We start from the raw sequence: 27,610 nt of genomic DNA on the forward strand, positions 1-27,610 counted from the left end.
GGGTAAAACTTTGTGGGTGGAAACTGTAGTAAATTTAAGAGTGAACGTCCATTCTAGAGAGAACAGTCAGTATAACCAATTGCCACCATGTGAGGGAATATCTTCTAGTTTCCAAAGCCATAAAAGGTTTCAATTTTTAAATTAATGATGGTACAAAAAAAAAAAAAACAGTGCAAACTCGACCAAACACATACGTGAGCTGCATTTTGCTAACAGTCTGTCTCACTTTACAATCTTAGGACTAGGGAGTTAGGGAAAGCGCAGCTCATGAAAGCCTGTGTATACTAAATTCAGGGGTTTGAACTTTATCTTGAGAACTGTAGGGACTCATTAAAAAGACTTGACACTGATTAACATCTTAGAAGGATCACTCTGGCAGCTGTATTGGAATCAAGTCTGAAAGGGAGCTATGTAAGAAGGGCTTAAATCAAAGCAGTGAAGGAGGCATGGAAAGAAGGAGACAGATTTGAAAGAGGTTAAAAAGTCATATGGTGTAGTAAATTACACAGTTGAAACCTGAACCCAGGTCTCCTACCTTATATTGCTTGATATTCTTATAGCTAACTATACCAGTATTGCAAGATGTCTTTTGAGTTGAATGCTATTTATTTTGCAAGTCTTAAGATACAGGGGATGTTCTTCACAAACATTAGCTTGAAATACCAGGATTTTTTCCTATAGCTATCATGTTGTGTAGGTAAACCTTGCACTAAAAGAAACTCCAGGAAAGAGGATATATAGACAAATCCTGATGAGATACACAGTGGGCAAATAACAGTGACCATGAATAAAGTCCCCTATACTTCATTTGGCTTTCTATGCCAGTTTACAACTAAACAACAGATAAACAGATTGGTATGGTTTGAATGATGGTGACCCTCTAAAATTCATGTTGAAGCTTAATCCCCTCAATGAGGTGATATTAAGAGGTGGTGCCTTTTGGGGAAGTAATTAAGTGATGAGGGCTCTGCCCTTATGAATGGATTCGTGTCTTATAAAAGGGCTGGAGAGGAGTCTATCATGGCAGCTTGGACTGGTCAGGCAGCCTTGAGAAGGGTGGTCTTGAGATGCCATCTGAAGTCGGCTACAGTGGTCGGAGTGTGGGCTCCAGTGCAGGGGCCTGTGCAGAATGTCAGATATTTAGCTTCCTGTGGTATACGGATGAGCAGAACTCTTCCACTACATACCTCAATTTTGCCTAAGGAGATATGTGCAAGAACTTTCTTCAAAATCGCGGCACCATTAATAAACAAAAGGAAAGAATATTCAGAGAGAATTTTAAGACATTCAGGAAACATGAAGGAAATGCATGATGTAGTATCAGGAATAGAGGATTACAAGCATTTCATTCCTTGGTGTAAAAATCAGATGTAGTATCAAAGAGATCCGGATATTGTAAAACACAATTAGAAATTGGGTTTCCTTGCCATCCTCATCAAGCTACCAATGACTTTCTTCACAGAATTGGAAAAAACTACATTAAAGTTCATATGGAACCAAAAAAGAGCCCGCATCGCCAAGTCAATCCTAAGCCAAAAGAACAAAGCTGGAGGCATCATGCTACCTGACTTCAAACTATACTACAAGGCTACAGTAAACAAAACAGCATGGTACTGGTACCACAACAGAGATATAGATCAATGGAACAGAACAGAGCCCTCAGAAATGATGCCGCATATCTACAACTATCTGATCTTTGACAAACCTGACAAAAACAAGAAATGGGGAAAGGATTCCCTATTTAATAAATGGTGCTGGGAAAACTGGCTAGCCATATGTAGAAAGCTGAAACTGGATCCCTTCCTTACACCTTATACAAAAATTAATTCAAGATGGATTAAAGACTTAAATGTTAGACCTAAAACCATTAAAATCCTACAAGAAAACCTAGGCAATACCATTCAGGACATAGGCAAGGACTTCATATCTAAAACACCAAAAGCAATGGCAACAAAAGCCAAAATTGACAAATGGGATCTAATTAAACTAAAGAGCTACTCCACAGCAAAAGAAACTACCATCAGAGTGAACAGGCAACCTACAGAATGGGAGAAAATTTTTGCAACCTACTCATCTGACAAAGGGCTAATATCCAGAATCTACAAAGAACTCAAACAAATTTACAAGAAAAAAACAAACAACCCCATCAAAAAGTGGGCAAAGGACATGAACAGACACTTCTCAAAAGAAGACATTTATGCAGTCAAAAAACACATGAAGAAATGCTCATCATCACTGGCCATCAGAGAAATGCAAATCAAAACCACAGTGAGATACCATCTCACACCAGTTAGAATGGCCATTATTAAAAAATCAGGAAACAACAGGTGCTGGAGAGGATGTGGAGAAATAGGAACACTTTTACACTGTTGGTGGGACTGTACACTAGTTCAACCATTGTGGAAGTCAGTGTGGCGATTCCTCAGGGATCTAGAACTAGAAATACCATTCGACCCAGCCATCCCATTACTGGGTATATACCCAAAGGAGTATAAATCATGCTGCTATAAAGACACATGCACACGTATGTTTATTGTGGCACTATTTACAATAGCAAAGAGTTGGAACCAACCCAAATGTCCAACAACGATAGACTGGATTAAGAAAATGTGGCACATATACACCATGGAATACTATGCAGCCATAAAAAATGATGAGTTCATGTCCTTTGTAGGGACATGGATGAAACTGGAAAACATCATTCTCAGTAAACTATCGCAAGGACAAAAAACCAAACACCGCATGTTCTTACTCATAGGTGGGAATTGAACAGTGAGAACTCATGGACACAGGAAGGGGAACATGACACTCTGGGGACTGTTGTGGGGTTGGGGGAGGGGGACAGCATTAGGAGATATACCTAATGCTAAATGACGAGTTAATGGGTGCAGGAAATCAACATGGCACATGGATACATATGTAACAAACCTGCACATTGTGCACATGTACCCTAAAACCTAAAGTATAATTAAAAACAAACAAACAAACAAACAAACAAAAAAACAGAAATTGGGTTTCCACCTGTGTTGGGGCAATATACATCAGTAGTAACCTTGGTGAAACCTCATTTCGGAAAGGCAACCTGTATTGATGGGAAACTTCTCAATCATTTGGAGACTGGCGTTTTAGCCCAGGTCTTCCAGGCTACTCAAAAACGTGTACCTCTGGTTTTTCCATTTCTTTTGAATTTCAATCTCTTCTACACTCTCACCTTGCCACACTGTTTTTCGATGAAGTTATAAAGCAGATGGTAGCTGCCTTTGAAAGAAGAGGATGTAAGTTGTATGGTCCAGAAACAAATATACCTCAGGAGTTAATGCTTCATGAAGTTCATCACGCATAAAGGGAAAAAACAACTAGTGTCACCTACTTGTAACTTTAGTTTGTTCACTTTAGGAAGGATTTTTATGATGTTTTCAGAAGTCAGAAAGCATCTGTTAAACCCAGCTTTAGTTATAAACTTGCACCATTGAAAACTTGCACATAGAATATAGATTCACTTGTACAGACATTATCATGTTCTGCGTTTACAATAATGGGATGCCATCACTATTGCTAGAATACTGACATCATTTTTCTGAGCAGAAATTGAAACTGTAAATTTAAATCTTTTAATTATCACCTACCCGAAAGAGGTTAATTAAGATATTCACACAGTATGTATTACAGCAACCATATCACATTTAAGATATTAAATTCAGACTATTTGTAACTTATTGTGATAGGGCCTGCCATATGGCGTAGGGTATTTGAGTAATCATCACATATTTAAAGTAAAAACTTTGACTTAAAAACACTGTTAATGAAGGTTCTCTGGCACTTTTGATATTTTAAAAATTGTTTTGTGAGTAGTAGATAATTCAGTGCCATAGTGCGGTTAGCTCCCAGATAAACAATGAATTTTTTTATTTTTATTTTTAGTATTTTTGGTGATGGATCCAGAGCTTTGAGCTACATTTCTAGTAGTTTGCCACTTTCTCCTACGTATTCTGGCTGCTCTGTCAATATGCTAATTGTGTGTAAAATTTTGTCTACAACAGCAGGCAACAGATGAAGATAAGTTGGTTGATATGTATTCAGCACTATGCATCCCTATTTTTCAATTTATTGTGTGTATTCACTTTCAATAATGTGTTTCAAACTGATATATATATAAATATATTATTTTAGATATAATAAAATATAATATATTATAAAATATATATATATAAATATATTATAAAGTACATATATCTTTTTTTTTTGGTAGAGATGGAGTCTTGCTCTGCCACCCAGGCTGGAGTGGAGTGGAGTGGCACGATCTCGGCTCACTGCAACCTCCGCCTCCTCGGTTCAAGCAATTCTCCTGCCTCAGCCCCCCAAGTAGCTGGGACTATAGGCACACGTCGCCACGCTCAGCTAATATCTTTTGTATTTTAGTAGAGACAGGGTTTCACCATGTTGCCCAGGCTGGTCTCAAACTCCTGAGCTCAGGTAATCCACCCGCCTCGGCCTCCCAAAGTGCTAGGATTACAGGCATGAGCCACTGCGCCTGACCTCAAACTGATTATTTTTAAAAAACAACATAAGGACTGAAGTAGTAACTTAATAATGTTAGTTTATTTATTTTTGTACAGTTAAAAAAGGGGCTAGAGAAAACTAGTTTAGGCCCTTTTTTGCACTGTTGCCTTCCATCATGGGAAGACATAGCATTTGTCTTTTTTAACCTTGTGAAGATGCAGCAAGAAAGCCCTCATCAGACACAATGCCAGAACCTTGATCTTGGACTTCTCAGCCTTCAGAACTGTGAGAAGTAAATTTCTATTATCTATAAATGACCCAGACTGTGGTGTTTTATTATTGCAGTAAAAATGGACTAAGACAGATACCACTAAATATTTAGTAAAGAAAAGTCTTTCTTACTATAGTTCTACCTCAAAAATTCTATGACTAAAATTAATTTATGTTTCCAGATCATCTGCATTGTGGTTAATCTCTGCATATTTAGTGGGAGTGAAGACTACAGCTTCAATTTGGTTAGTACATTTTTTTAGTTCAATAATTAACAGAGCCAGACAACAAGTCAAACGGAAAGTGAAGTCATTAGGTGGGGTGAAGTGATGTGAAATCTGAGTGTTTTCTCTCTTAACCTCCTGGATGGGAGCTTGACTCCATTTGTCTGACTGTCAAATTGATGAGCTAATAAAAGAGCGTTTGTTGAAGAGCTCTGTAAATAATAAAACCTACTTCTACTACCTGCTTGAAAATGATGTATTTTTCTTTATTAAACAAAATATTAAATGCTTTATTAAACAAGAAATTGTTTTCTTTATTAAACAAGATATTAAATGAAAATGCTGTATTTTTCTTAAACAAGATATTAAATTATTTTTGCAAAATCATCAAAGAATGTATAGTTATCCTAAAGTTTCTGTACTAGACAATCACATTGGTACAGACAAAACAAAACTTCCAGATTATAACATTTGGAAATGTGTTACAAACTTGTAAATTTGTAACAAGGTAGCTAAACAATGGTTTATTTTGACTATTCTGCTTACAGTGAAGGTGTCAATATTCACTTCATGGTAATGATGTTAAACTTTCAACCAATGTTGTTTTATAGTTTCTTATTTTTAAATGGACATAGGAGTGTGATGGTGCTAAAAATATGCCATATTTAGATGTCTCTGTAACCCATCAGTTGGAATAGGTTGGGTATATACAGTAACAAATACCCCAACATGTCAGTGGATTGAAACGACAAAGCTTTAATTTTTCATTTGTTGTATGTCCATCATGGGCGGCCTGAGGGCTCCACTCCATGCTGTCTCCTTATTCCAGGATCCAGGATGACAGGGCAGCCACCAGCTTTGCCAGTTGCTATGGCAGAAGAAAGTTCTCTGGCTCAGAAGTTACACATGTCACTTTTAATCAAAACTTGCTGGCAAGAACTAATATAGTCTTACTCAACGATAGCTGTGAAGTGCAATTTCATCATATGCCCAGAAGGCAGAGAGCTGGAAATATTTGGTGAACAGAACTAATGACTATCACAGTTACCCCAAAAATTGCTCTATTATGGTTTCACATATCTTTGCTTTCTCTGCCTGGCTAAGCTATGAAATCAGAATCTGCAACTTGAAAGGCTCCCAAGAAATTCTTTTGATTCACTGATTCTACATAGACAGATGAGTTCAATATAAAGTGTGATTTAAATAAATTAATTATGTCCTCTTAGAACTTCCCCCCAATACTAAATATGTAGATGCTCCTTCACTTATGATGGGTTACATCCCAATAAAACCATCACAAATTGAAAATTCATAAGTAAACAATTATAACAAGATTCTGTTATAAGCAACAAATTATAACCAGATTCTGTTATAAGCAACAAATTATAACAAGATTCTGTTATAAATTACAAATTATAATAAGATTCTGTTATAAGCAACAGAAAACACACAAAGACACTAGGTTAGGTATATTAAATAGGAAACAGTAACTTATAAAGAAAAGGAATTTCTTTATTAAAGTTCTGGATCCTGGGAAGTCTAAGGTTGAGGAGCCACATCTGGAGAGACAATTCTTATGGGTGAAGCCACTGTAGAATCCTGAGATTGTTCAGGGCATCACATGGCAAGGGGGCAGAGCATGCCAGCTCAGATTTCTCTTCTTCCACTTCTTCTTCATATAAAGCCATCAGCCTCATTCCCATGATAACTCATTAATGCATTAATCCACGAATGATTAATCCATGAATAAATGAATGGATTAATCCCTTCATTAGAGTAAAGCCCTCACAACCCAATCACCTCTTAAAGGTCTCACCTCTGAATACTGACACATTTGGGATTAAATTTCCTCATGGATTTTGGAAGAAACAAGTATTGAAACCATACCATCTACCAAACATCATAGCTTAGCCTAACCTATCTTAGACATGCTCAGAGGACTTTCAGTACAGTATTTAATAAAAGACATGAGTTATTCAACACTTTATTATTAAAATAGGCTCTGTGTTAGATGATTTGGCTCAGCATCTGGAGAAAGTATTGTACCACATATTGCTAGTCCAGGAAAAGACCAAAATTCAAATTCAAAGTAGAGTTTCTACTGAATGTATATTGCTTTTGCACCATCATAAAGTCAAAAAATCCTAAGTCAAGACACTGTAAATCAGGGACTGTCTGTATTTAAATCCAGTTCTGGGATCACACTAAAATTGAGCTAAGAGCCCAGGAAGGAATCACCTGGGTATCAAATCCAGGTATAATCAACAAAATAGTTATTCAAAGAGCAACTGTATTCATTTTTCCACAAATGCTACAATCCATTAAAGAATCATGCATGTAAATCTGACACTACGATAATCCCTTTCTTTACTTTCATTGTATTTGCTGTGTAAATCTACACATTAGGAAGCATCCACACATTGCTGAAGAGAAACAGCCACTCATGCTGTCTGTGCTCACTTTAAGATCATGGTCATAAATCCAAAATGTCTAGGACTCTCCAATCTTTATCTTCATACCTCATTTGTCGCAGGAATTCTAGATTCATATATATCTTGGTATCTCTGCTGTGATGTCTGTTAAGTCTCTAAAACCTAACCTAGCCAAAACAGAACCATCTATTTTCACGACCTGCAAAGCTGTTTCTTTCTCAGTTCTTCCCATGTCTGAAAGCTGCAGCATTTACCCAGTTTGTCAAGCTAAAACATAGGAATCCTCCTGATTCCTTTCTCTCCCTTATTCTAAATCAAACCTACTAGCAAGTCTTGAGAACTTTACTGCTAAAACATATGCATGATCTAAGAATTCTTCACTAGGTCCTCTATTAGCCTACTCTAAGACCGACTTCAACTTGGACTACTGTGATCTGTCTGTTATCACAAGCTCCCTACTTCCAAATCCATTTTCCACACAGTGATAACCCCCTACTTCCAAATCCATTTTCCACATACTGATAATAGCAATCTTTTAAAGACAACATCAGTCCATGTCATTGCCATTAAAATTTACCATTATACTTTGAATAAAATTTAAAGACCATTTGCCTTCAAAGCTTATTTCATTGATACATACATCCCATACCACTCCCTCTCATTCCCCTACATGGTACATATTTCTATTCCTTCAATACAATGGATTTGCTCACCTGAGGGCCTTTGCATTACCTTTCTTTCAATCTTTGCAGGATGTCTTCTTGTCATTTAGGCTCAGCTTAAATGCCAATTTCCTGACCATTCTATATAAAAAGGAACCACCTCATCACAATCTTTTGCATCACCTTAATTATCTGCATATTTCTTTATTATTTTACAATGTGTCCATGTTTATTTATTCTTTTTCACTTGTTTCACACCACTAAAACATAATCTCAGCTGTTTTGCTCACCACCATGTCTTCTATCCTCTGTGCCTAAGTCACTGTCTGGCTCACATTAGGTACTCAGCAAATATTTGTTGAAAAGATGCTTATGATTTCAAAATACACAAAGTACATGGCATGAGCAGGGAAGGTACAAAAGTTACATAACACAACACTTGATACTTTGTAATTACTCTCGAATTTCAGATGATAAAAATTAGATTATAAATTATTAAACATAACAAAGACAAATGCTTTCGTAGTGTAATTTTTCCACAAGTAATTAACCTGACTTGGAAGACAGTTTACGTTCAAACCTAGACAGTTGGGTACTGGAAAGGGAAAACAGAATGAACATGAGCAAGAGTTGGGGCATTTACCAATATTGAACATTTATCATGTGCCTGGCATAATATAATTGTCATCTCTTTAATTTTAACGAGGTAGGTATTGCTATTCCCATTTTAGAAATTATAATATTGAGGCGTAGACTCATTAAGTAGCTTGCTCACATAGTGGTGAGCCCTGACACAGGAGCAGCAGTATCTACAACTAGAAAAGTAGTGATAACTCAGGAATAAAAGGTGTAACAGCCACATGGAACAACAACAACAAAAAAGAGCCCATATAGCCAAGACAATCCTAAGCAAAAAGAAAAAGGCTGGAGGCATCATGCTACCTGACTGCAAACTATACTACAAGTCTACAGTAACTAAAACAGCATGGTACTGGCACCAAAACAGATATATAAACTAATGGAACAGAACAGAGGCCTCAGAAATAACACCATACATCCACAATCATCCAATGTGTGACAAACTTGACAAAAACAAGCAAGGGGGAAAGGATTCCCTATTTAATAAATGGTGCTGGGAAAATTGGGTAGCCATATGCAGAAAACTGAAACTAGATCCCTTCCTTACACCTTATACAAAAATCAACTCAAGAGGGATTAAAAGACTTAAACGTAAAACCTAAAACTATAAAAACCCTAGAAGAAAACCTAGGCAATACCATTCAGGACATAGGCAAAGACTTCATGACTAAAACACCAAAAGCAATTGCAACAAAAGCCAAAATTAACGAATGGGATCTAATTAAACTAAAGAGCTTCTGCACAGCAAAAGAAACTATCATCAGAGTGAACAGGCAACCTACAGAATGGGAGAAAATTTTTGCAATCTATCCATCTGACAAAGGTCTAATATCCAGAATCTACAAGGAACTTAAAAAAATTTACAAGAAAAAAACAACCCCATCAAAAAGTGGGTGAAGGATATGAACAGACACTTCTCAAAGGAAGACATTTATGCAGCCAACAGACATATGAAAAAAAGCTTATCATCACTGGCCATTAGAGAAATGCAAATCAAAACCGCAATGAGATACCATCTCACTCCAGTAAGAATGGTGATCATTAAAAAGTCAGTAAACAATAGATGTTGGAGAGTATGTGGAAGAATAGGAATGCTTTGACACTGTTGGTGGGAGTGTAAATTAGTTCAACCATTGTGGAAGACAGTGTGGTGATTCCTCAAGGATCTAGAACCAGAAATACCATTTGACCCAGCAATCTCATTACTGGGTATATCCCTAAAGGATTAAAAATCATTCTACTATAAAGACACATGCAGACTTACGTTTATTGCAACTCTATTTACAATAGCAAAGACTTGGAACCAACCCAAATGCCTATCAATGACAGACTGGATAAAGAAAATGTGGCACATATACACCATGGAATACTATCCAGTCATAAAAAATAAGGAGTTAATGCCATTTGCAGGGACATGGATGAAGCTGGAAACCATCATTTTCAGCAAACTAACAGGAACAGAAAACCAAACACTGCATGTTCTGACTCATAAGTGGGAGTTAAGCAACGAGAACACATAAACACAGAGAGGGGAACATCACATACTGTGGCCTGTCATCGTGGGGTGGGGGGAAAGAGGAGGGAGAGCATTAGGACAAATACTTAATGCATACGGGGGCGTAACACCTAGATGACGGGTTGATGAGTGCGACAAACCACCATGGCACATGTATACCTACCTATGTAACAAACCTGCATGTTCCGCACATGTACCCCAGAACTTAAAGTATAATACATAATAATAATAAAAAAGGTGTAACAACAAGGGAGCACCCCACACTAACAGAAGTGTAGTATCCCATTATTCTCTGTAAAGATCACACCATGTCTGAGATATAAACAGAGTTTGGGGTGCATGACTTTAATGGAACACTGGAAAATTATATGCATTCAGTGAAAAGCAAATCCAACTAAGAGAATGATTGACAACAATATAATACACAAGAATGTTAAAAACTTAGGCTCTTAGCTTGCAGAAGAAAAACTCCAGAGTATAAAATGGTCTTCAAGTTAAATAGAATTATATCTAATTTAGTGATAGAGTTTTAATTGTAGGTCTTAATGTGAAAATCAAATTATCCTGAAAAATCCTTAGGAAAATACCATAATCCAGCATGTTATACAAATTTCAGTTGGTCCAGCACCCCAGGATCAACAGGTTTCCTCCTATTTTAGGATTTATGGCTATTTGTTTTCCATGAAGCACTAGAAAATGTTACATGGTTGCCTTGTGTTTAGTTGCATGTAAAGGTTTATCTTTAAATGCAGTGCTTACATAACAGAAAGACAGTGGGAACTCAAACAGCTAGGGAAAGGAGATATATATTTCCCATTTCATTTTCACTCCTGGGCATATGCTGGACTAGAATGCCCAGCACTATTTAAATTGTTCCCTTTCCTCTCTCTCTCTTCCCTCCCCCTTTTTATGTAGGAGAGGGGAATAGAGAGAATATGATGCATTTGCATCATATTTTATGTACTCAACATGACTCTATTTTATACGAGTGACTTTAATGTAGAAGATTTATCTGATATGATTCAGAAGGCAAAACTGTGATCAAAGAGTAGACATTACCAGGATAAATAGGCTTTCATTTAAAGTAATATGCCTTATTGTCCCACAAAGCATTTATGTAATGGTTACATGCCATATATTATTATTTTGGATTAGATAATTAATAATTTCCATCCCAATATTATAACAATACATTTGTGAAACAAGTAGACAAAATGAAACAAAAAAATAAGAATGACTTTATGCTATTTTAGATTGACATTATTTCCTTTATTGCTTGTAATTCAAATGGGAGTATAATTAGTAATAAATTTAGGATTCTTAGAGTACATAATAATCTATGATATTCCAAACATTCAGAATGAATGAGTTACTGGATTCAATTCCTTATCATTGTAAAGTATTTCAAATGTAGGACAGGATTACAATAATTTTCAAGTTTCAAAAAATGCCAAAGGCAGTAAGCAATTAAGTAAAATAATATAAATGTCAAGAGAAATAAGAATTTTCAAAATTTCAGGTAACTTCCACCAACAGAAAATTTCAATCAGGTTCATGGTGCCTGTGAAAGACAATCCAGGAATGCATTTTAGTTAGTAGTTGATTAAACGGGCTAAAGAAAACCCCTTCTGTCTTCCTATACATGGCAAAACGCCATCTTTACTAAAAATACAAAAATTAGCTGGGCATGGTGGCGGGCGCCTATAATCCTAGCTACTTGGGAGGCTGAGGCAGGAGAATCGCTTGAACCCAAGAGGCAGAGATTGCAGTGAGCCGAGATCTTGCCACTGCATTCCAGCCTGGGTGACAGAGTGAGACTGTCTCAAAATATCCTGAAACAATATATTGTTTCAGGATGATGCAGGGGCAAGGTCATTCAGGGCACGTGACCTATGGTAATGAGTGTAGACTAAGTACAATGGGAAGGCACTGGAATACTCTAGGAAAGGGATGGGAAGTCTGGAGACATGAGGAGAAGTATAAAGATATAATCCAATTTGTGTTTTCATAAGTTCACTATGTGGAAAACAGTTTAGAGGTCAGAGAAGTGGAAATGGGAAAAAAAGGGAGTAGGCTGCAGTCATGCATTCAAAAGGATCATGGCTTAGACTAGGTTAGTGGCAGCAGAAGTAGAAAACATGAGATTAAATTCTAAGATATTTTAGAAGCAGAAAGTATGAGACTGACAAATGGAGTAGAGCTAGGGGTGAGAGAAAAGAAGAAGCTACAGATAACTCTTAAATTTAAGGCTTTAGTTGCTGTATAGACCAGTGGTCCCCAACCTCTGGTCCATGGCCTAAGAGGAACCGGGCTGAACAGCAGTAGGTGAGTGGTGGGTGAGTAAGTAAGCTTCATCTGTATTTACAGCTGCCTCCCATCACTCACATTACCACCTGAGCTCCACCTCCTGTCAGATCAGCAGCGGCATTAGATTCTCATAGGAGCACAAATCCTATTGTGAACTGTGCATGCGAGGGATCTAGGTTGTGTGCTCCTTATGAGAATCTAATGCCTGCTAATCTGTCACTGTCTCCCATCACCCCCAAATGGGGCCATCTAGTTAGAGGAAAACAAGCTCAGGGCTCCCACTGATTCTACATTATGGTGAGTTGTATAATTATTTCATTATATATTACAATGTAATAAAGAAATAAAGTGCACAATAAATGTAATGTGCTTGAATCACCCCCAAACCATCCCCCCACCCACTCCAGGTCCATGGAAAAATTGTCTTCCACAAAATCAGTCCCTGGTGTCAAAAAGATTGGGGACCTCTGGTACAGATGTAGTACCATTTTCCAAAAAGGGGAAGATTCTGCTGGGTTAGATCTACTAAATATTTTCTTTCCCGTATTATACAAAAGGCCTATCTATTACTTCATTTACTTGGTAATTATTGAATATCTACTATGTGTTAGGTTATGCTAGTGTATAATATTTTCTTTTTTGTAACTGTCTATTTTTACTGAATTCCCAATTTCAGGTTATTTTTTGAACTCTATCAAATGTAATATATTTTCTCACCTAGAGTTACTTATCTGTGCATCCATCCTTGGTTAATGAAAAACAGTAGCAAATTTTTTCTTTGTTATTTGTGCCTCCCTCTACTATTCATTTTAATTGGGTATTCTAGATGTACTTGGAACTATTACACCAATTGGCCTCATTATCACATTGTACTGTAATTATTTATTGGTGTGTTTCTGAAATTACATCCTATCCTCCTTGAGGGAAAGTGCCTGGTCTCTTTTGTTTGGTGCTATAGTCCCAGCATAGGACACAGTGCTTGGCACACAGTAGGTACATCATTACTATATTAAGGTGGAGATAAAAGGCAGAGGCCTATAACCATTGACTAAGGATAATGTGTAATGCCAAATTTTCATTCTTATGATGGGTTCGTTTTCCTCTTCTGGAAGTTATTGGTGTATGTTCCTGACAGCTTAGATGGAAGACTCCAAAAACATACTTGAGACCTGAAAGACCATCTTATTATTCAGTGAGAACACTGAGATTTTCATCTGCCTTATTTGCCCACACAGCAGTTGAGAACAGATAAAATGTTCTCCAACAGTTTCTATGTTTTATACGGTGCCATTTATTGCTTGACCCAAGATAAACCTCAATAAATAGAAAATTATCATTTTCATGATTTCCTTGAAAGGGGATATATAGGTCCATCTGATTTTATATTAATATCTCATTACTTCATTGGTTTGCTAAATTGATTTGTTCAATTCATATCCTATTCTCTAAAGTTGGGAAATTTCTAGAACATCATATATCATGGTCCTAGGGAAAATACTCTTTAAAATCAGCACTATATCCATAACAGAATGTGGCAGTGAAAAAGTTGATTTTCTCTGTATTCCGTAAGGAGAATATCATATAACCCCAAGTAAGAGAAACCCCATGCCTTCAGATCACAATCAAAACACATGTCCAGAGAAAATATTTCCTGTGGTTGGGGCAAACAAGAACCTCTATGACAAGGAAGGTTTTCAGAGGCTACAATACACCTTCCTGAGTAACCCTTCTTAGGGCACAATTTGAAGAAAGCTTGCTGATAAATTACTTACAGGTGCAATTAAGTTCAACAATGAAACAAATGAAATGATGTAAAATGATATAATATCAATGCATCACAATATACACATTTGAGTATATACATATAGCAGCATGGAAAAGGGAGCTTTTCCAGTCTTTTGAGAAGTCAATCCCCATGACTTGTTTTGTTTATCCATCTTTTGTGGTAGGTTGATTTCTAAAGTAAGATAGATGATTTATTTTGGTAAAGACCAAGTTTACCAAATAGCTTTCAATAACTGATGAGGCTTCCCTGATCTCTGGTAGTAAGAGGATAGCAACCTCAAATGTTTCTCAGTTCATCCCTGCTGTTCCTTCCCATCACATTCACTATTACATCAATTACAGTCACTATTCTTCAGATAACTCTTCCTGGGTTACTACTAGAGTATCTTCCTATCTTCACTGCCAACCCATAAACTTTCCTTCCATCCAATATATGGTTTCCAGGAAAATTTTTGTAAAGCACTGTTCATTATGCCATTATTTGGCTCAAAACCTTTTAACAGTTCTTGTAGCATTCATAAAAGAAGTCCAAATAAATGTCTCTTTGTGCTCTACGTTCTGCGTATCTTGCCAGCTTTATTCATATTTCTAAGCACCTCAATGATATAGGCATTGGTCCTTAATCTTTCAGACTCCTTCTCCATGCGTTTGTTTTATACAGTCTGTTCCCCTGATAGGATAGCCCTTCTTTTTAGTAAGGGACTATCCCAGATTTCTCTAACAAAAAGAACAAAACAAAAACAAACCACCACCATGGCTTCGATCAAGCTAGACATTTATTTTTCTCACACAACAGTCCAGAGGTAGCTGGGTGGTCCATGGTGGGTATGCTGTCCTGCTCTCTGAGACTGTCCATGATTCCTCCTATCTTGCTTTCCCATCTCCTACCATGGTTTTCTTAAATGTTAAATGGCTGAGAAGGAAGAAAGAGACATAGGAATGTATGCCCAATCATTTTATGGGCAAGATCCCCAAATCACCCATATCATTTCCATTTATATCTCATTAGCAATGGCTTTGTCACATGGCCACCCATCACTGCTAGTGAGGCTGGGAATTGTAGCCTCTAGGTTGATAGGCACATGCACTGTTAAACCCTGTGGATAGAGCAGGTGGTGGAAAGGAGTTCTGCTACTAAAGGAAATAAGGGGACGCTGTGGATTGGGTTCAGTTAGAACTCTCTTTGTTTCAGTTTATGCCTTTAGAAATAACATTCATCGTCAAAGCCAAACTCAAATAACACCTCCTCAGGTGTTTATACCTTTAGAAACAACATTCATCTCCAAAGCCAGACTCAAAGAACACTTCCTCCTGGTCAGTCTTCTCTGATTTTATCCTATCTCCTTATTCCATATAGCTCCAAAAGGATTAGCAACTCTCTTTCCTCTGAAATTTCATAGCTTTCATACCTACTATGGAATTTGGCACAATCTAGACATATTATAGTTAGCCATATACATATTAAAGATAGTTTGTCAGAAAATGTAATGTGGCCCAAAAGCAAACAACATATGTGTGCTATTCATTACTCCTCCTTCATTGTTCTATTAATACACAAAGACAAAGACAGAGGCTGTATCAACTTCTTATTCTGTATTTCTAGAAGTCATTTATACAGGAGTAAACATTCAATAATGGTGGTAATGATGACATTGCTTTATCCAATACACTGATAATTTATCTTCATTTACTACAAAAATAACATTTTACAAAGTAACATATACATATTTGATCTAGAGAAATAAGTTTTAGAAATTGTTTAGAAACAAGGTTATTGTAAAAGATTTTCAATTAAACAAAATATGATGTCCTAAAATTTTACTAAAAGTATTTTTGAATAATGATGTTTAAACAAAGCATGTTTGTGCTTTTGTCCTTTAGTAACAATTTTCCAAAAACAAAGTCTTTGAATAATACTAATGGATCATTATATATTTTTAATTTCTTAGGTTTATTTTTTATTCTCATATCTGATTTCTTTCTTCCATTTGCTGACCTCTGTTACTTTGGGGGTTCATATCTTCTTATTTTGGCATAACTAGTTTATACTTTTCAGACAACATGAAACAGTCTACATTTCTAGTGGGTAAAATATTTTATTTCATAATTTTTACTACGGACCAAATACTTACTTTACATTGAGTTACACATCATACTAGATGATTTAAGTTATAGAATTTCACTGCTACAGTGTAAATTTTGGATACAGTATACCAAAAAAAATACCTCCTATTTTTCCTTTAATATTGAACCATAAATTATGAGTGGGGAGTCATTTCCTTTGATTAATAACTTTGCCGGCCATGTATAATGAATATTTACACATTATGTTGGTACAGTGCTTAAAATGCCTGGAACAATAACTATTATCAAGCCAAATTTAGAGAAATTGTATGTATCAAAGTCTTTCAAATGACAGGAGTATAACAGGTAGGAAACATATGATAAATCCCCTTTACTTAAAACTCAGAAAGATTATAAAAGCCTCCTATAAACATTTTTTTTAAAACAGACATCTGAGTCTGTCAGTAATTTAAAATTTAAATGTATGTAATAGCCTGGGGGAATTGTAGTAAGGGTTGTTCCCAGGGTGAGTTATAAACATCGAAATATTTTTTTAAAACACCTATGTAAGCTCCAATGAAACATATTATCTTGAAATTATGTTAAAGTAGAACTTACAATTCATGCACTTACAAGACCAAGCCTATGATACATTTAATAACCATGCTTTAAAAGGCCATAAATCTGTATTTAATACAGAATACATTAAAAAAAATTTGTCCTTTTTGTAAACTTAAAAAATCTATTCAGGCAAACATTCTCTTAAAGTGTAACTGTTGATTTTATTGGCAAATCTATAATAATGCATATGATCAATCTTTATTGAATTATTTTGGGTCACAAACACAATTAATAAATCATCTTTGAAGTGCACTGACCATAATCAGTATACTCTGGAACAAGGCCAAGGGGCCATTAATCAAAATATGCAGCAAGCAAAGTGAGAGCCGCAGCCTGACCAGTTAGGTAAACATAGAGTGAAGCTAATAAAAACCTATCTCGTTTTAAAACCACCACCGTGTTTACTTTTGCAACTAAGAAAACATTATGATAAAATTAAAGTTGTGTAAAAAATGAGGTTTGCTCATGATGACCAGAGTAAATATATAGCAATTGAACATTCATTTTATGTACCTAATTTGACATTTAAAAAGTCTAAAGTTCGGGTACCAAAAATCTACAAAAATTAGATATTTGAATTTGATGATTATATTATCCATCTAAATTTAAAAAACATAATTTTCAAATACTTTGAGATTTAAACTTTGAATACATTGCTAGCAATTTTTAAGAATCAAGGTATGAAAATAAATTCTTTTTGAAAAGAATCTGAAAAGATGGGATGGTCAACTACCCCATTTTAAGTTGGCACATGCAATTTCATCTCCTTCTCTCTATATATGTATTTCTAAAATGTAAACAACAACAAAAAAAACTCAAAAGGCAAACACTGTTGTGAGGGTACAAATTGTTATAGCTTTCCTGGAGAAATTCCGGCAAAACATACATACATGTATGTTTAATATATGTGTAATTCCATGTATAACTCTCTCTACATATAAACTATTATATATCTCAAATTAATCAACTGCTTTTAAAACATAGTCTTCCAAAGATATTATTTTCCTCCCACATTACACCATATCGATTGCTAGATGGAAGAAAAAAAAAGTTGTGGGTTATAGCATAACTGGTGTGAGCCTAGTTTTGTCAATGAAGTGTGGAAGACAGAGGGATCTGCAAAGACACAGAGTACCAGGTCTCAACGGTGGTCATCTCCAGGTGGGTGGGATTACGAGTTTCCCATATGCTCATTCTTTTGTTTCTGTGTGTTTTCTGATTTTTCTGGAATGAGCATGAACTGCTTTTATAATTGGGAAACAAATAAAATAAAGTTCATTTTATTAAAAAATAAACGAATTAATACCAGACTCTTACCCCCTCACTGTTTTAATTTTTATAATTCATAACATTAATAATAGAAACATAGGAAGAAGATATCAGAAAGCAAACAAATAACTTTCTTCAAAACTCCATTAAAAAGAAGAATCTTTATTAAGAGTGAATATTGCCACATAAACTCTATGTGACTGCAACTGAGTTACTGTGGGGAAATGAGCTCTTAGGACCCTGAAAAGCTTTAATAGATACAGTCACTTTGGTTTGGAAGCCACAAAAATTCTGATGTTTATAACTCCTCAAAACAAAAGTGCATGGATTGTACAATTTCTTCAAGGATAATACTGTAAGCATCTGGCATAACAAAATAAGAATTGAGCTTTTGTAGGTTCAGGAAGACAATACCTTATACAAACTCTATCAGTGGCACTGCACTCTATGGAGGTGGGGAAATACTGGGCTGAAATACGCTACATCTTTTTCTGCCCCTTGTAGCCACAAGACTGTGATAAGATTGTGTAGTCCTAGCTAATTAAATAAAAAACTCACTCTAAGGTGTATGTGTTGTTTTGGCATCCGGTATTCATTTGAAATACTATTTAGTATTTTTATTGGTAAAAGCAACTTTATTACAAATTTTCTTTTATATTTGATGGACATAGTTTGTCCAGATACTTTGAAAGTTTACAAGATTAATAAAAAAATTCATTATAAAGCTCTGTGAATTTAATAATTTATATTTATTTTATATCTGTATTCCTTTTACAGTGATTTATATTTGTTCTGAAGTCTCTAAAAGCTTTGCAGAGTATTTCAGGTATTAACTGAAGTCATTTCTCTCTGTATATTGAGTCAAAATAAAAGGAAAGCTTCCCCACCCCCCAAAAAAGTGGTTCTCAGATAAAATAAAATGCTCAAAATCCATTCCCACATATAATAGTGCACCCACAGATCTGGAACACAATTCCAAATATTTCAATTTAGAACTTTATGATTGATGTACTCCCCTCGCTCTGCACAAAATTATTTGTGTATATCTTTGTCTCTCAAAAGATTATAAACCCAGTTGAGGAAGTAACCAGGCACAAACTCTGGAATAAAACACCGGCTGTGCTGCTCTGGCAAAAGAACTATATCTTTATGAGCCTTGGTTGCTTTTCATCTGTAAGAAGGATAAATTAATACCTATCTTATAGGGTTTGCGTGAGATTTAAATGAGAGATAACATATAAAGCGCTTATCAAGATTCTGATTTATTTTTATATCTCTCTCTCCTTCTATACCTTGTCACTATAACAATGACTTAGGGTTGCAATAAATGTTCAACTAAATTTAAAAACTATTAAGTTTTGTTTTATAGATAAGTATTTAGTTTTTCTCAGAATGCAAAATAACCCTGTGGTATTTATAAAGTACTTAATATGTTACATTGTAAAATACCTATAAACAGTTAAATTTAAAAAATGAATACTTTTCTCATGGATATTTCATATTTTTAATTGCTTCATGAATTTTAATCAATAATAGCTAATAAATGTGGAAGTATTTTATTGCTAAATCATATTCATGTTTTGAAAGTGGTGAATAGTTAAATATACAATAGATTTATAAATATTGAGAAGGACCTTACAGATCATCTAGTATAATCCTTTCATTTTTAGATGAGAAAACTGAACCTTGGAAAGGTAAGACGACTTGCACAAAGTCTTGTAGACAAAAAAAAAAAAAAAAAAAATTAAGCCATAGTACTTATGACCACTTCTTCCCCTACTTCTGTTTCTTTGTTCTTGGGTTGCAGAGGTAGAGAAGCTAAATAGTGGAATCACACGTAAGATGTCTGGTGGGAATGCTGGAAGGGACTGAAGGTCATGCAATCAGAAGGGCCTAGGAAACTGAAGTTTAGAGGTAGGGACTGATGTATTTTCACCCGGAAGTAGCAAACTAACCACATCTGCATTTATTTGCGAGTCTACAGATAGAGTACATGAACCTAATTGATGTTTATGTTTTTGATGACAAGCTGTCAGAGAAAAAAATCATGCTTCAGGAAGGCAGGAAAACAGGTAGCAGTTTTAATTTTAAAACTTAAAATAAGGGCCAGCCATTAGTAATTGAGAATGTCTTACTCAGGTTTTTTTTAAGAGCTAAGGCTTATTTTTGCTTTTGTTTTATAGAAGCTTCTTTTTTTTAATTTAAAAAAATTGGGAAAGTACAACTAGTATTTAAAATTTTTAACAGCCATAAAATTTCAGTCTCCTCTATTCAAAATGCAAAGAAATCCTATAGTATAAAAAAAACCAAAATACATAATTTAACATTTTGTTTTATTTGAGCAAAAGAGGAGGCATTATACAGTAGGGTATCAACCACTCAACATCTGACTGATACATGCTAAACTAAATTTCTCTTAATCTTTAAAATGCTCCCTGACATCTAACAGGTGTTTTTCATTTCTACATAGGGGCAGTCTGCCTAAAAGGCCTACAATGATATAATTAGCAGACCATTCCCAAAAGCTGATATGGTTTATATCAACTTTGTCAACTTTTAAAATGGTGAAAATATATAACATAAACATTGACACGATTACCTAAACATGGAAAAGAAAAGGAACATAATATTAATTGTCTGTATGTTTGGAGAAACAAACACACTACCTTTATTAAAAAGCTAAACAAAAATATTTAATCTTGATTCAGAGCTAAACTTCTTTCATCTCTGTATCATGCATATCAGAAACCTGCTTAAGCAACACAGTGTACTCAGAAAATGTTAGCAACCTAAAACCTTACCTTTGCTTCACACATAGAGTGAAAAGACCTAAGACGCAGCTCTCCAACATAAAACCAGTATTTCCTTCTTCCCGCAAACCATGAGTCATTATCAGACAAAACAACTGGACTGAAAGTTCCATGAGGACAGGAGCTGTGTCTATTTTCTACTTTCTGGGATCCTCAGCATGATCAATATTATGCCTGGCACATAATTCAATTTCAACTCATTACTCACTTGTCTACTAATTGATTGAATGAAGTACTTAGTTTCTGGAACGTTTCAAACTGCTTATAATTTTATTCTTTCCCATATTAATCCATAGGAATAGTTTGGCTATTTCAATGTTTGTAAATTGAAAATATTTTTGGTTCACTATATAAAAGAGATCACACTATGCCTTGAACTCTACGAGCTCTATCAAGGGGTTAAAAGCTATGAATAAATTCAAATGATAAACACAAACCAGAAAGAATTTAGTGCACAATGGGTTTTTGCATATATTGTCTAAAGACATTATGGATCCAGCATAGTATAGAGATAGCATTTTTAAGTATATGTAGATCAGGCCAATTGCGGAGAGAACAAAAACACAATGATAGACAAAATAATCCCACTATACAGTGTTGATATGCTAGAAACTAAAACATGTTCCTACTAGGCTACCAGTTTCCTGATGGCATGAATTGTGCTTCTTTGCACCCTTATGGTCTACAACAGAATTTTAAAGCTTTTTGCTCTCAGGAACCCTTTATATTTTAAAAAATTTTTGAGGGTCGCAAGAGTTTTGACTCCACATTTTAGTTTATGTAGACTATTTGCCATATTGAAAATTAAACCTGAGAAAATTTAAACAGATTCATTAATTCATTTAAAAAAAACACAAATCCAGTATATGATAATATCAATAATATATTCTTTATGAAACACATTTTCCAGAAAAAAATGTTATGAGGGCATTGTTTTATACTTTTCAAATCTGGTTGATAGCTGGTTTGATTGAAAACAGTTGGATTTTCACCAGCTTCTGCATTCAATCAGCGGTGAAATATTATTTTAATTGAAGGATATAAGAAAATCCAGCCTCACACAGGTATGGAATTTAAGAAGGGACGACCTTAGGGACCCCTACAAAGGGCCATTGGAAAACCCCAGGTACCCTCATTCCATACTGTGAAAATCACTGAACTATAAAATCATCTGCCACAGTATCATCATTCAATAACTATTTACTGAATTAACAAAAACTTTAGAAAAAATAAATTCTCAGAGCATATATACACATACCCAAAGATACAAATGATTTGCACATTCATTTTGGATTAAACTGATAATATTCTTTATAAACGCTCATTGTTTTGCTGTAACGAAATATTAAGTGTTTCAACTTTGCAACTCATCACACCTAAATTGAAATATAGACTGATGCAGGGTAATCAGAACCAAAGAGTGAAAAACAGTGAAAACAAAGTACACAATGCCAAAACTTGATAGAAATAAACAGATGATGAGAAAGAGACATTTTACTTGAAAAAAAATGCCAAGTATAACCAAATTAAATGGCTAATTTGAATGCTACACGGGTCTCTTTTAAGCAGTAAATTAGATTGAAACATTTTACTGAACACTAGTTGGATTCCAATATTTTTTGTATCCTACATGCCATTTCTAATTAATCTATAAAAACCATGAGAAAAAAATTTTGCTTACGTTTTCAGCATTTCAGCTTTAAATATTAATAGAAATTAACCAAATACTGAAACAATATATTGATTCAAACATTTTACAACTCCAAAATGACATTTTCTTAAAAATAACTTTAAAAACGTTCAAAATGAAAATATAATTTTTAAGATCATATGCTAGATTTTCAAAAATGTCATCTCACTTCTTGGCAAAGAATAAAATGACTTACTTTTCCTTTTCTTGAAGCTGATTCTCCTGAGGAGCCATTTTAGGTTCTGTCCCAAGATTTCTTTGCATTCGCTGTCTCCTTTTTCTACTTGGTGCAATATCAGTGACATCAAGACTTGAAATAATGGAATCATCTTTACTTACAGCAGCTAAAATAAAATGAGATGAGAATGTGACCCAAGAAAATTATGCATATCATTTGTAAGTAAAGTATTAACTTGCTGTTTTAGCATTGACATAAGGTGACAATTAAAATATAGCAAAACTATTCTTTCAAATCTTTATGCAGATTTGTTGAATCAAGTCAGTTAGATGGCATATGATACTTTACTACCAACAAAAAACATTATGTATATTGTACACATGGAATAATTTGATCAAAATGATCTTTGATGCTGGGTAAACGTGTTCTTGGAGATTTAATGGAGCTAGTATTTTTATTAGGATTATAACTAGAAATCATAGCAACAATGACAAAACTGCATAGATTTTTTTTTATTATCTTTTAAGTTCTGAGATACATGTGCAGAACGTGCAGGTTTGTTACATATGTATACAAGTGCTATGGTGGTGTGCTGCACCCATCAACCCGTCATCTATATTAGGTATTTCTCCTAATGGTATCCCTCCTCTTGCCCCTTACCCACTGACCGGCCCCGGTGTGTGATGTTTCCATCCCCATGTCCATGTGTTCTCATTGTTCAACTCCCACTTATGAGTGAGAACATGCAATGTTTGGTTTTCTGTTCCTGTGTTAGCTTGTTGAGAATGATGGTTTTTAGCTTCATCCATGTCCCTGCAAAGGACATGAACTCATCCTTTTCTATGGCTGCATAGTATTCCATGGTGTATATGTGCCACCCTTTCTTAATCCAGTCTATCATTGATGGGCATTTGGGTTGGTTCCAAGTCTTTGCTATTGTAAATAGAGCTGCAATAAACATACATGTGCATATGTCTTTATAGTAGAATGATTTAGAATCCTTTGGGTATATACCTAGTAATGGGATTGCTGGGTCAAATGGTATTTCTGGTTCTAGATTCTTGAGGAATCACCACACTGTCTTCCACAATGATTGAACTAATTTACACACCCACCAACAGTGTAAAAGCATTCCTATTTCTCCACATCCTCTCTGGCATCTGTTGTTTCCTGACTTTTTAATGATCACCATTCTAACTGGCATGAGATAGTATCTCATTGTGGTTTTGATTTGTATTTCTCTAATGGCCAGTAATGATGAGCTTTTTTTCATATGTCTGTTGGCAACATAAATGTCTTCTTTTAAGAAGTGTCTGTTCATATCCTTTGGCCACTTTTTAGTGGGGTTTTTTTTTCTTGCAAATTTGTTTAAGTTCTGTGTAGATTCTGGATATCAGCCCTTTGTCAGATGGGTAAATTGCTACAGAATGGGAGAAACTGAGTCGATTTTGAATATATTGCCCAAAGCTTAATTTTTTCTCCCTTAAGCCTGTCATTTTTACTGTGTAATTTTGCAGAATGAGTGGTTTTTCAGGTACACATATATTACATTCTGGCAGAAAAGCTTGCATGTTGAGTTCTCACTCTGTGTAGTTCATGCTTTACCTGATCTCTACGAGATAACTTGGACACTGTTGAACACTCTACTGAAATTCCTCTCTTGATTTTTTTTTCTTAATAACTATTAATTTCCAGATCTTATGTTTTGGGCACTTTGCTATGGCTTTTCCATGTATTACCTTGTTAATCCTTAAAATTACTTCATAAAGTACTTATTATTACTATCTTCATTTTATTTATAAGGAAAACAAGGCTTCAGAGAGGTTAAGTGACTTTCCCAAATCACAAAGCCTTTGCTCTTATATTTTGTCATTATGACAATTAAAAATATTTTTTCCTAGTTGGTAAATTATTCTTTGATCACATACTAAGTGAAAACCCATCAAAGCATAGTTTACTTTCCAAAGCTGTTTAAGTTTTAGGACAGTTTTTTATTAGCCTCTAAAAATGTATGGGGAATACATAAGGGTAAATTAAAAGGAAGTTTTTTTTTTTTTTAAACACATTGAAGCTGAAAGATTTCCCAATGCTATTAAGCTAAGAGATGACTAATGAAAGTACAAGTATATGCTTGTCTATGAACAAAACTAGCAAAACTGTTAGAGGTAGAGGACATTTCAATTATAGATTTGTAAACTGGAGAAAGATTATACTTAATGTTACGGCAGATATCTAGGAAAAAAGAATATTAAGTTTAAATTAAAATACAAGGCAAAATTTTTAAAAATAAAATTAGTGAAAAGTTCTGCCATTCACTTCAGAACTCCAAACGATGTCTTACAAATTGGCAACCAAAAAGGATACTGTATTTGGGAAGTGATTACATCATGTATTATAATGTCTGCAACTTACTTTAAAATACAACGTTACTAAAGGTATGTTAGTGAGGGTGGACTATAACCAAGATGTTTCTAGCATCTAATCAGGAATGCACCGACCAGGAGCAGGCTGACGGGATCAGAAATCTGTACTCCTAAGGAGGCCACTCCAGGTACTTTTGTTATTCATATTTCAATCAATAACCGATGACTTACTAATCAGTATACTGAATGACAAAACATATGCCTATTGATAAAAACAAAGCATGTAAACTAATTTGATGAATATTACATATGGGTTTTCATGAGTGAATTAAAAGTACTAGTGTTATACAGACTGGTTAAAATATTTTGGAAATACTGCCCATCATTTTATGGACAAGGTGTAAAAATCCCATAAGGCCTATTTATACCTAGAGATAACCTTCTGCTAAATTTTTAAATGGTTCTGCGTCCAGCTATGAACCCTGAACAACTGTGGTTGTTTGAAGTCAGGAAGAATCATCATTCCTGGTCAGGAATCTTTATATTTGTCAAAGATGAACATTTTCTATGAGGTAGTGACTGGGACACCTAAAAGGACCGAGAGCTTGCCATTTTTTTTCAAACTTATAGGACAGGTTCATGAATTATTTTGTGCTTACTTACAAGTAAATATTTAGTTAATAATTGTATGTGTGGCAAAATTTAATTTGAGAATTTTATTAATTGCCTTGAAACAAAATTGAAGAAGTGTCTAATGTTCTCTTACTTCAAACTTCTTGGTGACTACCATTATTAAACTGAAGTTGTGTGTGACCAAGTACTTCTGGCCAGTTCACCACATTATGATTCATTCCTCTTGATAATTACAGTGTAACCTTTCTATAAAATTGGCATGAAGAAAAAGGGCTAGCTGTATAAGCTCAGTTACAGTTTAAATGGAATACATCTTTTTTGGTTTGTGTTTGCACCATGGGAAACGGTGTTCCCCTCAGTTTTTCACATAAATGTAATAGCAAACCATATTGTAATAGATTCTCTTACTTCAAATATTTCTTTTTTTTTTTTTTTTTTCTTGAGACGGAGTCTCGCTCTGTCGCCCAGGCTGGAGTGCAGTGGCGCAATCTTGGCTCACTGCAAACTCCGCCTCCCGGGTTCACGCCATTCTCCTGCCTCAGCCTCTCCGAGTAGCTGGGACTACAGGCGCCCGCCACCACGCCCGGCTAATTTTTTTGTATTTTTTAGTAGAGACGAAGTTTCACCGCGGTCTCAATCTCCTGAACTCGTGATCCGCCCGCCTCGGCCTCCCAAAGTGCTGGGATTACAAGCGTGAGCCACCGCGCCCGGCCTCAAATATTTCTTTAAAATGAAGTTTCGATATCTATCTAGCCTTTAATAAAAGGCAAAAACAATCCATTCTATCCTCTCTCCACCCTGAAACCAGGATAAAAAGGCACTACTTCAATACTTGGTACCTAAGTATTACATTGCTCATCTTGAATACTTTTCAAATTTCTTTTTTTTTTTTTTTTTGAGACAGAATTTTCCTCTTGTTGCCCAGGCTGGAGTGCAATGGCGTGATCTCGGCTCACTGCAACCTCTGCCTCCCAGGTTCAAACAATTCTCCTGCCTCAGGCTCCTGAGTAGCTGGGATTATAGGCGCCTGCCACCATGCCCGGCTAATTTTTGTATTTTTAGTAGAGACATGGTTTTACCATGTTGGCCAGGCTGGTCTTGAACTACTGAGCTCAGGTGATCTACCCGCCTTGGCCTCCCAAAGTGCTGGGATTACAGGCGTGAGCCACCATGCCTGGCCTACATTTTTCAAATTTCAACCCATCCTGCCTCTTTCCTCCAATTGTGATAATGTTTGATCTTTTCATTGTCTTTGGTCTTGATGCTAAATACTACAATTCTGTTCTGAAATTAGCTTCCTTGATCAATGACTGTCGGTCTCCAAATGAGCAATGCTATTTCACATACAACAGAAGGGATCTGAACTATATCAATAGGAGGTCACGGATAGGAGTTCAAAAATGTCTATAATATCCATTACCTTACATATATATTTGAGTGCAATAATTCAAGTTTTCACTTTCAAGTCTGGCATCTCATTGTTAAAAAAATCAATTCATATTAAGTGTATTATATGTATTCATTTTAGATATGAGAGAACTTGAATAGAGTTGGAAAAGAATGGCAAATGTTCAAAGGGTAATGAGGAGGAGGGTGGCCTTGTTGTAATGGCATGCATGAAAGGTGCAGGAAATTAGACAGGATAAA

General features: G+C 35.3%; 1 protein-coding gene and 1 pseudogene across 3 annotated transcripts in view; one reads left to right on the plus strand and one right to left on the minus strand.

Moving 5' to 3' along the window:
• The window catches only part of XRCC4 (X-ray repair cross complementing 4), a 330,523-nt gene that overhangs the window by 111,779 nt on the left and 191,134 nt on the right, over positions 1 to 27,610 (minus strand). For all 3 annotated transcript variants that reach the window (XM_032156912.2, XM_058440741.1, XM_058440742.1), the window contains exon 7: positions 22,986 to 23,133. In XM_032156912.2, the coding sequence (XP_032012803.1) occupies positions 22,986 to 23,133 (148 nt within the window). The remainder of the gene's footprint in view (positions 1 to 22,985; positions 23,134 to 27,610) is intronic.
• Positions 1,021 to 3,343, plus strand: LOC116471035 (coenzyme Q-binding protein COQ10 homolog B, mitochondrial-like; annotated as a pseudogene).

The sequence above is a fragment of the Hylobates moloch genome, unplaced genomic scaffold (assembly GCF_009828535.3).
Source record: "Hylobates moloch isolate HMO894 unplaced genomic scaffold, HMol_V3 SCAFFOLD_6, whole genome shotgun sequence".
Taxonomy (NCBI): Eukaryota; Metazoa; Chordata; class Mammalia; order Primates; family Hylobatidae; genus Hylobates; species Hylobates moloch.